We start from the raw sequence: 19338 nt of genomic DNA on the forward strand, positions 1-19338 counted from the left end.
CATATACACGGATCACAAGAGTCTGAAGTATTTGATGGATCAGCCAAATCTGAACATGCGACAGAGGATATGCTTGGATGTGGTGAAGGATTATGATCGTGAGATCCTGTACCACCCGGGCAAGGCTAATGTAGTGGCCGATGCGTTGAGCCGTAGGGCGGAAAGCGCCCCGATCCGAGATGTTTGTATGAGGTTGATGGTGATGACTTCGATTTTGGACACCATCCGAGGATCTCAGGCTGAGGCTGCGAGACCAAAAAACCAGAAGAGGGAGCGGGTTGTCGGTCGGTATCGGAATTCGTTACGGATGGTCGGGGACTTATGACATTTTAGGGTCAGATTTGGGTACCATTTGTGGGCGGTACGCATACTATTTTGATGGAGGAAGCGCATCGATCGAAATTCTCGATTCATCCCAGGGCTACTAAGATGTATTTGGACCTAAAGAAGGAGTATTGGTGGCCCTGTATGAAGAGGGATGTTGCGTGGTTCGTCGAGAGGTTCCTGACTTGTCGTCAGGTTAAGGCCGAGCACCAGCATCCACAAGGTAAATTGCATCCGCTGGAGATTCCCAAATGGAAGTGGGAACAGATTACCATGGATTTTATCACCAAATTGCCAAGGACTGCGAGGGGGGTCGATGCAATTTGGGTGATTATGGATAGATTGACGAAGAGCGCTCATTTTCTAGCCATCAGTGATAGCTCTTTTGCGGAGAAGTTAGCAAAGTTATATGTCAGGGAGGTGGTATCGCAGCATGGGGTTCCGATGTCGATCGTTTCAGATCGGGATGTACGATTTACTTCCAGGTTTTGGAAGAAGTTTCATGAGGAGTTAGGTACGAGGCTGCATTTCAGTACCGCATACCACCCACAGACAGACGAACAGAGCGAGCGGACGATTCAGACGCTTGAGGATATGCTCTGAGCATGTGTTTTGGATTTTGGAGGGAGTTGGGACACCTATTTACCCTTAGAAGAGTTTTCGTACAACAACAGCCATCATTCGAGCATTGGTATACCACCATTTGAGCTGTTGTATAGGAGGAGGTGTCGCACCCCCATCAGTTGGGGAGAGGTGGGGCAACAGATGATGGGTAGCACGGAGATTGTACTTCAGACGACCGAGCAGATACATCAGGTCAGACAGAGATTGTTGACCGCGCAGAGTCGCCAGAAGAGCTATGCGGACAGGCATCGGTCCAAGCTCGAGTTTCAGGTTGGTGACCTTGTGCTCCTAAATGTCTCTCCCTGGAAAGGAGTGATACGATTCAGGAAGAGGGGCAAGTTAGGACCTCGATATATTGGACCTTTCAGGGTAATTGGTAGGGTAGGCAGGGTAGCCTACCGGTTGGATCTACCTGTTGAGTTGGGACAGATCCACAACACCTTTCATGTCTCACACTTGAGGAAATGTATTGCCGACGAGTCGACAATGGTGCCATTAGATGATATTCAGGTGGATGCAGGCCTGAACTATGTGGAGAGACCAGTGGCGATCAGGGATCGAAAGGTTAAGGTTCTGAGGAACAAGGAAGTACCCTTGGTACAAGTGCAGTGGCAACATCGGAAGGGGTCCGAAATGACATGGGAGTCCAAGACTGAGATGCGGGATCAGTATCCGGAATTTTTTTCAGTGTGAGACTTCGGGGACGAAGTCTGGTTCTAGTGGGGGAGAATTGTAACAGCCCGAAATCCAGGTACCCTTCTATTTAGCCCTTCATCTTTGATTTGTTGCCATTTAGGGTTTGCATGTTAGGCGAGTACGCTGGGCGTACAAGGAGTACGCTGCGCGTACTCGCGCGCTTCAGTTGGACGCGTTCACCCTCGGGTACGCTGGGCGTAACCGGTCCAGACCTAAAAACCCTAATTATTTCGGATGGCTATGAAAGAAATGTGTGGCTCGACTCCTCAGCCACCATCCCTCAGAAAGAAACCTTAAAGAGAGTGTGTATTCATTCTTAGGCCATTTGGGAGTATTCTAAGCTTAGTGGTCCCATTTCAAGGTAGCAAAGGAGAAGAAGAGCTCATTGGGAAGGCTAGAAGTGGTGTTCAAGTGTGGATCTGAGCTTTCCAAAGGTTAAAGCTTCATTATAAGGTAAAAAGTTCGGATCTTGACATATAGTTCTTGTAAAATGCTTCAAGTACCATTTTCTAGGGTTTTAGTCCCAAAGGGGAGACTTTTTGAGCAAATGGTCTCCATAAGCTTATATCCATCATACTTCTGGTCTATTTGATTTGTAGACTCATAAAAATGTAATCTTATACGTGAATGTTGCACCATGCATGAGATCTAGATCCTTGAGTTGGAATAGAATGATGTTAAGGAGTGTTGGAGCCTTTACAGCCATGCCAAGGCTTAAAGGATTCGACTTTATGGGTATAGATGCATAAATAAAGCCGGATCTCGAAGTTGGAGTAATGGCTTAACCGATTAAGACCAGAAATGATGTATGCTAAAGTCTGATGGTTACGCTGGGTGTAACTCCCAGTACGCGCAACGTACTGGATGGAGGCCCCGATCCATGGGTTGGCGATGTACGCCCCGCGTACATCAAGCGGTACGCCCCGCGTACTCAAAAGGTTGACTTTTGTTGACTTTTAGGGTTTTGGTCAACATGAAGACTTTGAGTCAAGGAAGGGTAAAATGGTCTTTTACCCTCGAAGGAATGGTGATAAGGGGTAAAGTCTAGTTGTGGAAGTCTATAATTATTAAAATGATATTTTTATGATTAGGCGAGGTAGAGTCATCGTTGGGATTTGGAGATAGCGAGTACGCGAGATTCTAGACTTTCCACGATGTGAGTTTTCTCACTATACTGTACCCCGAAGGGTTTTTATTGTGTGACCGGAAGGTCGGATATGTTATGAGTTATATGCATTGTATATGATAAGTTAATCGTTTATATGTGTTATGTATGATATGCTTGATATGGGCCGGAAGGCATTATGTTATGTGCTGGAAGGCGTTGTGATGTGGACCGTAAGGTTGACGTAGGTAGGACCGGAAGGTTTACCGAGTCGGGACGGAAGTCCCCTGAGACACATGGACCGGAAGGTCAGGGCCTGGAAAGGCGTATGTGCGTAAGTAGTATTTTGGGGAACTCACTAAGCATTTATGCTTACAGTTGTTGTGTTATGTGTTTCAGGTACTAGCGAGGATCGTGGGAAGGCGCCGGCGTGATTGTACACACTGACGGAGGAACTGTTTTTATGATCATGGGATGTATTTTGTTATGATAACATTGTTCATGTTTGAATTTGGAATATTAAACGATGGTTTTGACGTTTGCAAAAATGAAAATTTTGTTTTAAAAATTACGTTGTTACACATTTCCACCGTAAAGGTTTCATTGAGCTTCTGGGGCTGTTGTTTTAACAAATGTTTAAACTTATTGCTCACAAAACTTCACTCCGCTCCGGTGTCAAATAGGATGCAGGCATAAATGTAGTTTAGGGGAAACGTACCGGTAACAACAGCGGGATACTGAATAGCCTCCCCCTGACCCATGGTCAGCACTTTTCCGGTTCCTCCATTTCCTGGATTGTTGTTGTTTGAGCAGTTTCAACGGAAATTCCCAGTCCTTCCACATCCATAGCAAGTGTGGCTAGGTCCTGCATTGTTGCCGCCGATGTTGGTGTTGTTGTTGTTGCGGTTGTTGTTGTTGCTTCCCTGTTGTCTATTCTAAGGAGCGTAAGTCCTGCAATACCTTGTCGTGTGCCCCTTCTGATTGCAACTGGTGCACTGCATTTCCTTGCATTCTCCATTGTGATGTAAACTGCAGTTGTTGCACTTGGGAAGATTACCGGAATAAGGTCTAGGAGCACTTGGAGCACCTGAGGCTGGAGCATGTGGTGTGGATGGAACTTGAGTGGTCGCAGCATTAACTGCCACTGTTTGCTGCTTCTTGGACGATTCAGAGCCTTGACGGCCCTTTCTCTTGTTGTTCTCCCCTTCTTGCTATCATTTTCCTTCTTAACTTCAATCTCCACTGGCTTCTCACCCTTCTTGTTGTTGTGGTCATATAGCTTCTTGGCCAATCTCTTGGCACTGTCGAAAGTTTCAGGATTTGAACCTATCACATTTCCTTGGATCGGGGAGGTTAGTCCCCAGATGAATCGTTCGATTTTCTTTCCTTCTGAGGTGATCATGCCAGGACATAATAGAGACAGTTCGCTAAACCTTGATATGTAGGCATCTATGTCGGCGTTCCGGACAGTGAGATTCCATAGCTCTTGTTCCATTTTCTGAATTTCACCACGAGGATAGTATTCGGCCATCAACATTTCTTTCATTTCTGCCCATGGCATGGAATTGGCTATGGGTAGTGTCATGGCTTCCACGTGTTCGTTCCACCAAGTGAGTGCTTGGTCAACAAAATTGCATGCAGCAAACTTCACCTTCATCTCTTCAGGGCAGTTGCATATCTCGAACATCGATTCCACCTTCTCGATCCATCATTTCAGGGTGATTACTCCTCCAGTGTCGTTAAAGGTTAGTGGTTTGGAGTTGGTGAAGTCTTTGTAAGAACATGTTTTGGTGGGTCCTTGATTCATCCCGTTGTTCGAACTCCTAGCCCCTTGTCCGTTGACTCTTCCATTGTTCCCTTGGTGAATTTGTGCCATTGTTGCGGTGACCGCAGCAGATACAGCTGCATGGAATGCAGCTGAGTCAACTTCGGGTGGGGTTGGTCCCGAGTCTCCGCGAGTGGGTCGTGGAGGCATCTTTCTGTCATAGAACGGAAAGATGTTGAGTGTATGTGGTTTTTGTGAGGTTATGATCCTATAGACTAAGTGTGTGGCACAACTTAAGTACTTCTACAATTTAGCATACAATCATGGATACATAACACATAGCAAATTATAACGTCATAATAAAACATATAAAATCTTTCATTACTATTATTCGCACTTTGATACATGAAATTTTTGCTCGAAAGAGCATACATAAGCAGTACTAGTTCGACATCATAACGGCTCTATGAGTAGTGTAGTAACTTAAACATAGAGTCGGGGTACATAACATAGATCCTAATGACCTAGTAAGATAAGTCTATCTCTAGTCGCGATGAGATGTGCCCGGGGGTGGTGCTGAGGAAGTGGATGCTCCCTGAAGATGAGCCACCTGTTGTTCTGCGTCCTGGAGTCGTGACTCCCACCTCACCTGCCTCATATGGAACTCTCGAAGAACATCCCGTGTCTCCTGCTCTGCATGCTCGACCCTAGTCCACAGCTGGCGTACCTGGTCGGCGGTTCTCTGAGCGAGGTCTCCAGTGTTCCGTAACCGTCTCACCATAACCGGAAGGGCTCGATCAGCCGGCCCTCCGTCCCTCGGGTCAAAGAACTCGCGTGACATGCCGTACGGGGGTCGCTATCCCTGTTGTCTGCTCCACCTCCAAAGATCAATACCCCAGGGGGTGTAGGACCAGTGGGGCCCACCCCGGTAAGCAAGCACCCTAATCAGGTAAAGGGGTTGATGACTTCGGACTCTGCATCCGAATCACCCCCTTCACTGTCGTCGGGTTACTCCTCAAAGCTTCCTTCATCTTCTTCCTCCTCATGTTCTTCTTCTGGTTCGGCAGGCTCGCCCTCGACTCCTGCCTCGGGTTCCTCGTCGGATTCATCCTTGGGATCTTCCTCAGGCTCTTCTTCAGGCTCTTCGTCTAACCATCCATTATTTCCTTGGTTAAGGAAGTAAGGATCTCCGGGGTGATGGAAACCAGCCATGTTGTCTGCGAGAGTGTGTAAATATGCTAACATTATCCCTAGGATGCTACAACTATTGTACAGACTAAACAGATGTTCTCTTTTTGGTGATAAAGAGGTATGTTCTTAGGTTCCCTAGCTGTCACGATCTCCTCAGAACATGTGATAGTTATACCTTGGAGGGAATGTAGTTGATCAGGCTGCATCCACCCCTTGATATGACTAGAACAGTTCTGGCTTAACCAAGATACTAGCATTATCTTGTTTGGTTCGGTATTACGTTCTTTTTCCTAATACAAGAAAGGATGTTTTTATTGTTGTGTTTTACTTGTTTTGTTCATAGTTGTGTTAGTCCCTCTTTTTGGTTTATAGTTGCATATCAATGTGTGGTTAGATATGCTAGTTCACTATAAACAGAGCTCTGATACCAACCTGTCACACCCCCGAACCAGACGGTGGAAACGTCCGAGGGCTATTGTGACTCAATTGAATACCATCACAATGATTATACATGAATCATAACATCATTCATCACCATGCATTGAAATATTACAACAGATATTGTGTACATTCAGTACATTGTTATGAACATTACATTTCCATAACTTAAATTGTTCGATACTAATATAAACAAAACACCATGACATCACTGGATACATATTCTTCGATTTACATGTTACCTGAGAATACAAGTATTTTGGAAAACGTCAACATATGAAATGTTGGTGAGTTCATAAGTCATGTTTGAACAATAATGATTTTTGTGAAGTTTGAAAACCCAGAAAATCCGATATTTTCTTAAACAAGTATAGTATATAAGAAAAAGTGTGGAGATCCGTAGTATGCTTGTCGATTTTTTTTCTAATCGTGTATAATTGTTAAACCTTGTATACATTTCATAGGTAAGAGTGTTGACTTCCCGGGAAAACTCGATGTTTTCCCAATACATAGAATTACATGTCTTATTTATTGTTATACCGATACGACGATTGTTTATGATTACCCAGGTGACATTGGATTATATGGGTTGTGAGTCGTTATAATCACGCATTAATGAAAATGACTAGTTTATAACTACCAAATACAGACGATCCCTTGGGCGTCGTCCGTACTACTCACTTAATCCAACCACCCTGACTTCTCATAGCCCTACAACTGAGGAGAAAGGAGGGTACGAAGCCCCCGTTATTTCCATAACTCGTTCAAGGCTATCGTGAATGTGAAAGGCACTTGGCCAGACTCGCATTTGACTTCTCGAGTTTGCTAGCAGTACCAATGCACCCTTGGGCCCAATAGCACAATAAAGCTATTGAAAGTCCTTTTACATGGAATTAGGTCATAGAAGGCCCAATAACGTGTAAGCGCGTTCCCTTCGGACCTAAAGATCATGTTATTGGGCTAGCTAGGCCCAACAAGCACGATTTGAAACTTTCAAGCCCAAAGATTGAATATTGACTTCTTGTAAATTTCGTGTGTTTATTGAAGTACTAACGTTTATTGATTTTTGTTTTGTAATTGATCCGAGACCGAATCAAATCGTTTGGTAACGATATTGGTGTTGAAGGTGTATTTGTTATTACGTTTTGCCGGTAGTCGTAGTGCTCGTATTTCATCTTATGGGATTTATTTGTTTATAAGTAAGAGTTTACCTTTTTATGACCCTTCTTGGATAAAATTTACACTTTTAATCCTATATAAAAGAATTTCCACTTTAGTCCTTAAACCATTTTTCTTGACACTTTAGTATCAAAACTTATTGAAAAGACATTTTCAGCCCATATTTACTTAACAAACAGCTTAAGTCCTTCAAAAAAGAAGTTTTCTTGGTTGGAACCCCCATTTTTCGCAATATTTACAGTTTTGGCCCAAAATGGAAATTTTTTGCATTTTTGATCCCCTTTGAATTTGAAAAGCATTTCTGACCTTTAAAATAGTTTTAATACACTTGTAATCCCCTGATTTACAGAAACTTGCATTTTCAGCCCCTCTATTTCAAAAATCTCGCAATTTGGGGCTTATAGGGCCGAAAAGCCCATTTTTAGCCCATTATGTTCAAAAATTACATTTTAAGCCCCTTAAAAGTGTTGATATTCAGAAAAATTATACTAGAAACTGTTTGGACCATTTTCAACCTCCAAAAATTTTCATTTGTCGTTTTGGGCCCTTAGTTTTTGTATTTTTGACAATTTGAGCCCAAAAATTTGTTTTATGTCCAAAAATATTCATCCTAACCAAATAAATTATTTTTCTTGACTTGATTAGTGAAAATGGTATAAGTTATGTTTATTTCATTCCTCATGTTGTAGATCTTGGTTTTTAGGTACTTTTTGGCTAACATATTCATCACAAAACACATAAAATCATACACACAAGCATAAAAATCACACAAGGCATACATTTACTCATAGATCTACACATTTGCTTGTATTTTCCCCTATAAAAACTCATAAAAACCAAAAAAGAGGGGGTATAAAGCTCACCTTGGGTGTGGTTTCGGTTTTTGGAAGGAAAGATGAGAAGAATTCGATCCTAGCAACCTTTCTTGGAAGATCTCGAACTTGGATGCTTCTTAGGTGCTAGATCATAAGTTTGAATGAATTAAGAGGTGATTTTTGAATGAAATGAAATAGCTAGCTTATGGATCTAAGCAATATCTTACCTTAGATGATGATTTTTATGGAAGAAGTCCCTTGAACACTTCTTAGATCTCGAAAATATGGAGGAGAAATGAGAGAGTTTCTTGAGAGAATTGTGAGTGAAATGTGTGTATGTGTGCTTGGATTCGGCTGAGAGCAAGAGAGAGAGGGAGAAGAAGAGAGTGCTTGTATGGAAGTATGGGAAATGCATGGAAATCCTTTAGGCAATTGTGAGGTGGCACACACACAAAGTCAACTCTTCCTCTTTGTGGGCTTGGGCCAAGAATGGAGAGGGAAAGAGAAGATTTTTGGGCTTTTTGCCCCTAAGCCTATATTATAATTATGTTAAGTGATGTTTGGTCCAAATAATCATAAATGTGAGTCTTATGACCTATTAGGGATAAATTAGGTTAATCATGGCCCAAAATGGTTCATATAATTAATTTATTTCATTCTAGGCCCAATATGGCCCAAAATATTGAAATACATGGAAGTGGGTCCAATTAGAGCCCATTTAATAGTTCTAAACCCAAGATAGTCAAATTGAAAGATTATTGGTCTATTGGGCCCAATAAGGAAGTCCTAGTCCAAAATGGACTTAAACAAGAACTCCTAGGGTTTCCAATTGCTTGTTGACTACTTGAAATGCTTGCATGGCGTGTTTGTTTGAAATTTTGTTTTCATAGAGTATGCATCATACATGCTCTTATGTCTTTTATTCACAATTTGACTTAAGTGTTGTAGTTACAAGGCATAAAAATTTCTAGTTGTGACATCATCCCCTCGTTAGAGGGAATTTCGTCCCGAAATTCTTTTGAAAGCTAGATTTGAGAATGCTAGAACAGGTAAGGGTACTTTTGCTTCATTTGGTCTTTGTGCTTCCACGTGAATTTTGATCCATGCTTCGCGTTCCACCGTACTTTCACGATCAGGATGCGACTTTGTTTAGTACGCTTCACCTCCGTGTCCATGATTTCGACTGGTTCCTCAACGAACAGGAGATTCTCATTGACTTCAATCTCGTCAAGGGGAATGACGAGAGTTTCATCCGACAGTTACTTCTTTAGATTGGAAACATGGAACACGGGGTGTACACTGCTGAGCTCAGCGGGTAGTTGCAGTTTGTACGCCACTGGACCTATTCGGGCAACGATCTCGAAAGGTCCAATGTATCGTGGGTTTAGTTTTCCCCATTTTCTGAAACGGATGTCCCCTTTCCAGGGAGAAACTTTTAACAGTACTCGATCCCCGACCTGAAAATCTAAGGGCTTTCACCGTTTATCAACGTAGCTCTTTTGTCGGTCGTGTGATGCTTGTAGTCAAGCTCTGATTTGAACTATCTTTTCTGTGGTTTCACGAATGATCTCCAGCCCCGTTAACGCCTTGTCCGATGTCAGTTTCTTTTCTAGCCGGGTGTCGCCCACCTTAGCCCAACACAACGGTGATCTACACTTACGTCCATATAGTGCTTCGAAAGGAGCGACTTTGATGCTCGAATGATAACTGTTATTATACGAGAATTCAACTAAGGGTAAGTGGGTATCCCAAGACTTCCCAAAGTCTATCACACATGCGCGAAGCATGTCTTCGAGTGTCTGGATGGTTCGCTCGCTTTGACCATCCGTTTGTGGGTGATAAGCGGTGCTCATGTCGAGATGGGTTCCAAGTGCTTTCTGAAGTGATTGCCAAAAACATGAAGTGAATCTACTATCTCTATCTGAGATGATAGACACCGGTACTCCGTGAAGTCTCACGATTTCTCGAATGCATAATCGTGTCAGTCTCTCCATCTTGTAGGATTCTTTTATTGGCAGGAAATGGGCGGATTTCGTCAGTCGGTCAACTATTACCCATATAGTGTCTAATCCATCCGACGTCTTGGGTAGCTTGGTCAGAAAGTCCATGGAAATCCCTTCCCATTTCCACTCGGGGATCACCGGTTGTTGTAATAACCCCGAGGGCTTCTGGTACTCCACCTTTACTTTGGCGCAAGTGAGACATTTTCTGACATAGGTGGCAATTTCTGCCTTCATGTTAGGCCACCAATATTGTTGTTTAATATCTAAGTACATCTTGTCCGAACATGGATGGATGGAGTATCGCGTCATGTGATCTTCATTCATGACTACCTCCCTAAATCCTCCGAGTTTAGGGACCCAAATACGGTTCATGAAATAGTATACTCTGTTCTCCTTTACCTCTAGATTCTTCTCCATTCCACGTAATGCTTCACTTGCTCTGTTTTCCGTTTTCATGGCATCTGACTGGGCTACCCCGATCTGAGTGGTTAGGTGAGATTTGATGGTTATTGAGAGAGTTTTCACACGACGATTAGATTAATCCTTCCGACTCAAGGCATCAGCTACCACATTGGCCTTGCCTGGGTAGTATTTGATTTCACACTCGTAATTGTTTAATAGTTCAACCCATCTTCGTTACCTCATATTCAGCTCTTTCTGATTCAAGATGTGCTGGAGACTTTTGTGGTCCGTGAAGATGGTGCACTTCGTACCATAAAGGTAATGCCTCCAAATCTTCAGAGCAAAGACCACTACTCCCAATTCCAGATTGTAGGTTGTATAATTCACTTTGTGTGCCTTTATTTGGCGGGATGCGTAAGCTATCACTCTTCCACGCTGCGTGAGAACGCAACCTAAACCCTGATTTAACGCGTCACAGTAGACCACGAAATCTTCCGTTCCCTCTGGTAGAGATAGTACCGGGGCACTACAGAGGGCTTGCTTCAGGGTTCAGAATGCAATTTCTTGTTTGTCCGTCCATTTGAATGGTACGCCCTTTTTTGTAAGCGATGTAAGTGGCTTGGCGATCTTAGAGAAGTTTTGAATGAACCTCCTATAGTTTCCTGCTAGGCCTAAGAATTGGCGAATTTCTATGGGTATCGTCGGGACTGCCCATCCTTCGATGGCTTTGACCTTAGAAGGATCCACATGAATTCATTCCCGACTAACAACATGACCTAGGAAGTTCACGCTATGGATCCAGAACTTACACTTCGAGAGTTTTGTGTATAGCTTTTCCGTTCGCAGGGTTTCCAGGATTTTCCGGAGATGTTGGCCATGCTCTTCTTCACTTCGGGAATAGACTAGAATGTCGTCAATGAAGACGATAACAAAGTTGTCGAGGAATGGTCGACAGATTCGGTTCATCAGGTTCATAAATGCGGCAGGGGAATTTGTTAGACCGAAGGGCATTACGATAAATTCATAAGGTCCGTAACGAGTTCGGAAAGCGGTTTTGGGAATATCCTTTTCCCGGACCTTGAGCTGATGGTACCCGGACCGTAGATCTATCTTAGAGAAGTAACTAGCCCCTTGGAGCTGGTCAAACAGATCGTCGATTCGAGGGAGTGGATAGCGATTCTTGACAGTGAGTTTATTTAACTCTCAGTAATCGATGAACATTCTAAAAGATCCGTCCTTCTTTTTGACAAAGAGGACCGGTGCTCCCCATGGTGAGTAGCTGGGTCAGATGAATCCCTTGCCCATGAGTTCGCTGAGTTGGTTGGACAATTCCTGCATTTCAATAGTAGCTAGCCGGTAAGGCGATTTAGCGAGAGAGGTTGCTCCTGGAACGAGGTCAATTCAGAACTCCACTTGTCTCTCTGGGGGTACTCCAGGGAGATCCTCAGGAAATACGTCTGGGAATTCACGTGCTACTAGAATGTCTTGAATGTTAACCTCTCCCTTGGTTTTATCCACTATGTGAGCCAAGAACGTCAAAATTTTCTTTCGTAGATGCTTCTGTGCCTGGACGCACGAGATGAGGCGAAGGTTCGTTCTAGGTTTGTCTCCGTAAATAAATAGGGTTTCGTGATTGGGATGGTGAAGGCGAACGGACTTCTCGTGACACATAATTTCAGCATGGTGGGGGCTTAACCAGTCCATGCCAATAATCACATCGAAACTCCTAATGGAAACAGGCATCAAGTCTATTCAAAAGAAGTGTTGATTTAGAGTTAGGGTACATCCGATGTAGATTTCCCCAGTGGATTCGGTTTTCCCATTGGCCATTTTGTAACAGCGCGAAATCCAGGTACCCTTCTATTTAGCCCTTCATCTTTGATTTGTTGCCATTTAGGGTTTGCATGTTAGGCGAGTACGTTGGGCGTACAAGGAGTACGCTGCGCGTACTCGCGCGCTTCAGTTGAACGCATTCACCCTCGGGTACGCTGGGCGTAACCGGTCCAGACCAAAAAACCCTAATTATTTCAGATGGATATGAAAGGAATGTGTGGCTCGACTCCTCAGCCACCATCCCTCAGAAAGAAACCCTAAAGAGAGTGTGTATTCGTTCTTAGGCCATTTGGGAGTATTCTAAGCTTGGTGGTCCCATTTCAAGGTAGCAAAGGAGAAGAAGAGCTCATTGGGAAGGCTACAAGTGGTGTTCAAGTGTGGATAATCAATCGCGCTCAATTCTCCAACCTAGCTTCTTCCTATATCATAAATACATATCTAATTAATACTTTCCTAACTTAGTTTGACTAAAGCCCTTGAGTCAACACAAGTTGTCACACCCCCGAACCAGACAGCAGAAACGTTTGAGGGCTATTATGACTCAGTTGAATACCATCACAATGATTATACATGAATAGAAACATCATTCATCACCATGCATTGAAATATTACAACCGATATTGTTTACATTCAGTACATTGTTTTGAACATTACATTTCCATAACTTAAATCGTTCGATACTAATTTAAACAAAACACCATGACATCACTGGATACATATTCTTCGATTTACATGTTACCTGAGAATACAAGTATTTTGGAAAACATCAACATATGAAATGTTGGTGAGTTCATAAGTCATGTTTGAAAAATAATGATTTTTGTGAAGTTTGAAAACCCAGAAAATCCGATATTTTCTTAAACAAGTATAGTATATAAGAAAAAGTGTGGAGATCCGTAGTATGCTTGTTGATTTTTTTTGTAATCATGTATAATTGTTAAACCTTGTATACATTTCATAGGATAGAGTGTTGACTTCCCGGGAAAACCCAATGTTTTCCCAATACATAGAATTACATGTCTTATTTATTGTTATACCGATATGACGATTGTTTATGATTACCCAGGTGACATTGGATTAATTATGGGTTGTGAGTCGTTATAATCACGCATTAATGAAAATGACTAGTTTATAACTACCAAATACAGACGATCCCTTGGGCGTCGTCCGTACTACTCACTTAATCCAACCACCCTGACTTCTCATAGCCCCACAACTGAGGAGAAAGGAGGGTATGAAGCCCCCGTTATTTCCATAACTCGTTCAAGGCTATCGTGAATGTGAAAGGCACTTGGCCTGACTCGCATTTGACTTCTCGAGTTTGCTAGCAGTACCAATGCACCCTTGGGCCCAATAGCACAATAAAGCTATTGAAAGTCCTTTTACATGGAATTAGGTCATAGAAGGCCCAATAACGTGTAAGCGCGTTCCCTTCGGACCTAAAGATCATGTTATTGGGCTAGCTAGGCCCAACAAGCACGATTTGAAACTTTCAAGCCCAAAGATTGAATATTGACTTCTCGTAAATTTCGTGTGTTTACTGAAGTACTAACGTTTATTGATTTTTGTTTTGTAATTGATCCGAGACCGAATCAAATCGTTTAGTAACGATATTGGTGTTGAAGGTGTATTTGTTATTACGTTTCGCCGGTAGTCGTAGTGCTCGTATTTTATCTTATGGGATTTATTTGTTTATAAGTAAGAGTTTACCTTTTTATGACCCTTCTTGGATAAAATCTACACTTTTAATCTTTTATATAAAAGAATTTCCACTGTAGTCCTTAAACCATTTTTCTTGACACTTTAGTATCAAAGCTTATTGAAAAAACATTTTCAGCCCAGCATTACTTAATAAACAACTTAAGTCCTTCAAAAATGAAGTTTTCTCGGTTGGAACCCCCATTTTTCGCAATCTTTACAGTTTGGGCCCAAAATGGAAATTTTTTGCATTTTTGATCCTTTTTGAATTTGAAAAGCATTTTTGACCTTTAAAATAGTTTTAATACACTTGTAATCCCCTGTTTTACAGAAACGTGCATTTTCAGCTCCTCTATTTCAAAATCTCGCAATTTGGGGATTATTGGGCCGAAAAGCCCATTTTTAGCCCATTATGTTCAAAATTTACATTTTAAGCCCCTCAAAAGTGTTGATATTCAGAAAAATTATATTAGAACTGTTTGGACCATTTTCAACCTCCAGAAATTTTCATTTATCGTTTTGGGCCCTTAGTTTTTGTATTTTTGACAATTTGAGTCCAAAAATGGGTTTTATGTCCAAAAATGTTCATCCTAACCAAATAAATTATTTTTCTTGACTTGATTAGTGAAAAATGGTGTAAGTTATGTTTATTTCATTCCTCATGTTGTAGATCTCGGTTTTTAGGTACTTTTTGGCTAACATATTCATCACAAAACACATAAAATCATACATACAAGCATAAAAATCACACAAGGCATACATTTACTCATAGATCCACACATTTGCTTGTATTCTCCCCTATAAAAACTCATAAAAATCGAAAAAGAGGGGGTATGAAGCTCACCTTGGGTGTAGTTTCGGTTTTTGGAAGGAAAAGATGAGAAGAATTCGATCCTAGCAACCTTTCTTGGAAGATCTCGAACTTGGATGCTTCTTAGGTGCTAGATCATAGGTTTGAATGAATTAAGAGGTGATTTTTGAATGAAATGAAGTAGCTAGCTTATGGATCTAAGCAATATCTTACCTTAGATGATGATTTTTATGGAAGAAGTCCCTTGAACACTTCTTAGATCTCGAAAATATGGAGGAGAAATGAGAGAGATTCTTGAGAGAATTGTGAGTGAAATGTGTGTGTGTGTGTGCTTGGATTCGGCCGAGAGCAAGAGAGAGAGGGAGAAGAAGAGAGTGCTTGCATGGAAGTATGGGAAATGCATGGAAATCCTTTAGGCAATTGTGAGGTGGCAAACACACAAAGTCAACTCTTCCTCTTTGCGGGCTTGGGCCAAGAATGGAGAGGGAAAGAGAAGATTTTTGGGCTTTTTGCCCCTAAGCCTATATTATAGTTATGTTAAGTGATATTTGGTCCAAATAATCATAAATGTGAATCTTATGACCTATTAGGGCTAAATTAGGTTAATCATGGCCCAAAATGGTTCATATAATTAATTTACTTCATTCTAGGCCCAATATGGCCTAAAATATTGAAATACATGGAAGTGGGTCCAATTAGAGCCCATTTAAGAGTTCTAAACCCAAGATAGTCAAATTGGAAGATTATTTGTCCATTGGGTCCAATAAGGAAGTCCTAGTCCAAAATGGACTTAAACAAGAACTCCTAGGGTTTCCAATTACTTGTTGACTACTTGAAATGCTTGCATGGGGTGTTTGTGTTGAAATTTTGTTGTCATAGAGTATGCATCATACATGCTCTTATGTATTTGATTCACAATTTGACATAAGTGTTGTAGTTACAAGGCACAAAAATTTCTAGTTGTGACACAAGTCAACTCTGGTCAACGTTGGTCAATGGCAACCCTTTGACCCAACTCGTCGAGTCAAGCGCTGACTCGGTGAGTTTAGACGTGAACTCAAGTCCCCTAAATCCCCCTCTAACTCACTGAGTCACTCTCCCAACTCGGCGAGCCATCAACTGTGTGAGTCACGGGACAACCCGGTCCGACTCGTCGAGTCTGCTCATGGACTCGGCGATTTCATTCAATGCTCAAACTCAAAAGACCTTCTGAGGTCAGATCTGTTCCTCTAATCCATAGATCTGACCTTCCTAAGCTCATTAAATACGTAAAGGTTCAATCTTGATACGCATGCAATGTCTAAACAACTCTATTTGATGAATTAGCCCCAAATGCAACATCCTAAGTCCATTTCTTCCATAACTCATCATAAAGCAAGATGGATAAAGCTCTCTGGACCACTATGGGTCCAAATCCGAAGTCTAAACATGATAAGGGACCATATATCCAACAAATCATCTCAAAAAGGGTATAGAAAAACCTAAATCCATGGATTCTTCAAAAAATAGAAAAGGATCGATATGCTACCTCACGGATGATGTTCTTTGCTTGAGATCCACAGATATGCAACCTCCTTGGTCTCCTCTAAGATGGAACCACCTTCTTCTTGCAAAACCAACCCACAAAGATCAAATAATGGCTTCCTTCCTCTCACAAACACTTAAGCACTCTTAGGGTTTCTCTCAAGGGTCTGGTAGCCGCAAATGGTGGCTATACGGGTCCTTAAATAGGTCCCAAACCCGAGAAATTAGGGTTTCTTTCGTCAGCTCTGACTCGACGAGTGCACTCCCCTGACTCGTCGAGTCTAATCATTTTCCACGTCACCCATTTGCGAACTGACTTGTTGAGTCTATGCACCAACTCGTCGAGTCACTCAACACAACTCAAAATATAGTATAAATTAATGTACCTGAGAACCCGGGCGTTACAATTAACGCATGATATTATAAAATATAAATAAAATAAAATGAATAATGAGATTTTAGATTTATACCTCCATCGACTTCACCCAAAAAAATTTCTTCCTTGACTCTAGTGATTAGTGAATCAAGTTTTATTTTGAATATTCTTGTCAAAATATCGGGTCTGTCTTCGGGTTTAAGATTTTCAGATTCAACGAATTTAATTACCTCTGGCCATTTAGGATTACATGTAGCGGTTAAAAAAAGATCAGGATAACCAAACCACTTAACCAAAGTCCTTGCGTTTAAATAATTATGTTGCATGTAATGGATGCCACCTGTAAAAGAAGATGAAATAATAATACGGTTTCCCATCGCAAAAGCATCTTCAGTTCCTTCTTGAGCAGCCTCGGCCAAGTCTTCATAAGGAGCGACACGTAGTGTTGGTTGGTTAAACCGAATATAATTTAGCTGGTCATTTTCAACCATTGTATACGAATTAACCAAAAATTGTTGGAAGAGTTTTTTGGAACATAATATCAAAGATATTTCATTAGTTCTCTATTGTATACGATAGGCAAAAAATTCTCGCATTGTCAGTGTTATTCGTCCTTTGGAGTTCGGTTCTTCAACACCATGATGTAATATATCCAATCGAAATCCATCTTCGGCATAAGGGAACAATAAAGGATATTGAAGTGAAAGATATTGCGGATACAACTCATTAATGTGTTGAAGTTGACGACTTTGAGTTTCCAAAACAATATCTCATGAATCGGAACCGTCAATGTCACCTACAATAAGTGCAACAACCTCACTTGTGATAGGAAGATTATACTGTCTACCGTCCTTTTATCTTGTCCCAATTAATTTAAGCCTAATACGCTCTGTTAGATTCGGTCCAAATTGATCACGGTTATTCTAAGTTTCTTAATTAACGGATTTATAAAATCCAATAAACTCATTAGCTCATGAAAAGTCAAGAACTCCAGTGAAAAAGGATTTCCCATTAAATTATGAGATGTTGACCTTTTCTTTTTTGAAATACATTAATAGGAAAACAAAATCATGGATATAAATATTATGAGACATAATAAAAATTCTAAACATATATATATATATATATATATATGTGTGTGTGTGTGTGTGTATGTGTGTGTTTATATGTATTTAATGCTATTATAGGATAGAATGTATTTACATATGCGTATACATTGAATCTGTTGTCAACCTCGTGATCTGTATCGTATATATACAATTGGCAAAAATTCGGTAATTTGCCTTCCTTTGGTAGTAAGCTGCCTGCAATATGATAATTTTATCGATGCATTCGATAAACATAAGGACCACCTCTAGAGTTAATGACATGGTCAGTCTTACCAGCCATTGATGTAAATGCAAACATTATATTGTATCTACGAATATTTTTTATAAAGTTCTGACTTTTTTCAGTAACTCTGCTATATAAATCAAGCAATAACTGAGGTGGGTGAATCAAGTTTGGTAATTCTACTTTTCCATTGTAACAATATATGGAATAAGAGGTTTTCCTTAAATTTTTATTTCCTCTTATTGCTTCTCCCTTCCAAACCCTAACTTTACATACAGAGCAAACGTATAGCGCATCACCATATCCAAATAATCTATAAAGAAACAAAAAAACTAATCAAATAATATATACTATAAGTGTAATATGAAAAGGGTGATAACATATTGAAATGATAATTTTCATTGGATAACCAAAATTTTAAATTTTAAATATAAAGAAACGGTACCTTTTCTTATGCCAAGACATTTAGTCTGGGTGTCAATCCTTACATCATTTTGACCAACTGAATTATAAGACACAAATGTTTGTTTCTTTTTTCTTGGTGCTGCAAAATAAACATAATTTAAATTATTAATAAGACGATGAATATTTATAAAATTAAGTGCAAAAATGTATAAGTGGACATATTAACAAAATAGATGATAACATACATTGGTAATCAACCTTATCAGTATAACCGCACGAAGGTCGAGAACGAATAGTAGTATTGCTTGAATTCTCCACAAAATCTTCATTCAAATAAAAAAAAAGGAATATCTTTTGTATTGAACTATTTTCGTTTCCCTCTTGTTGTTTTTGTTGTGTTATTTTCTTGAAATGTAACACACCTTTTTGAAAAAATAATGATTAGATAAGATCAATGATTGTGTTGGTAAAAATTTTGAAGTAACTTTTAAACGTGAAAAAAAAAAGAATAAAGTGAAATATAGCGAATGTAATTATATAATAAAATAAAAAATACTATGTATTAATTAATAATGAAATAATTTGAAATATTTGACCTAGTTCAGATAGGTCTTGCCTGCCTTGAAAGTTGTTGCATTTTGAATTGTTTGGTGATTTGAAATTGGCAAGTACTTAAACTGTTTACAACTGTTCCTTGGTAGTTTTTTATGTTAGTAAATATTGAATGTATTAAAGTTTTTATATTATCTAAATTTTTTAGGTAAACATAATAAAAAAAATATTATGAAAAACTTACCCGGACCAGTGATATGTGACA

The 19338-nt window shown here is 40.5% G+C and overlaps 1 protein-coding gene across 1 annotated transcript in view; it reads right to left on the reverse strand.

The window, feature by feature from the left end:
- The window catches only part of LOC145036011 (uncharacterized), a 47194-nt gene extending 29021 nt beyond the window's left edge, over positions 1-18173 (reverse strand). The window contains exons 1-3 of the mRNA XM_078984501.1: positions 18167-18173; positions 17988-18088; positions 16879-17257 (exon numbers count right to left, since the gene is read on the reverse strand). Coding sequence (XP_078840627.1) covers positions 16879-17257; positions 17988-18088; positions 18167-18173 — 487 coding nt within the window. The remainder of the gene's footprint in view (positions 1-16878; positions 17258-17987; positions 18089-18166) is intronic.
- Positions 18174-19338: the final 1165 nt, after the last annotated feature.

The sequence above is a fragment of the Lactuca saligna genome, chromosome 3, assembly GCF_052625555.1.
Source record: "Lactuca saligna cultivar CGN05327 chromosome 3, ASM5262555v1, whole genome shotgun sequence".
Taxonomy (NCBI): Eukaryota; Viridiplantae; Streptophyta; class Magnoliopsida; order Asterales; family Asteraceae; genus Lactuca; species Lactuca saligna.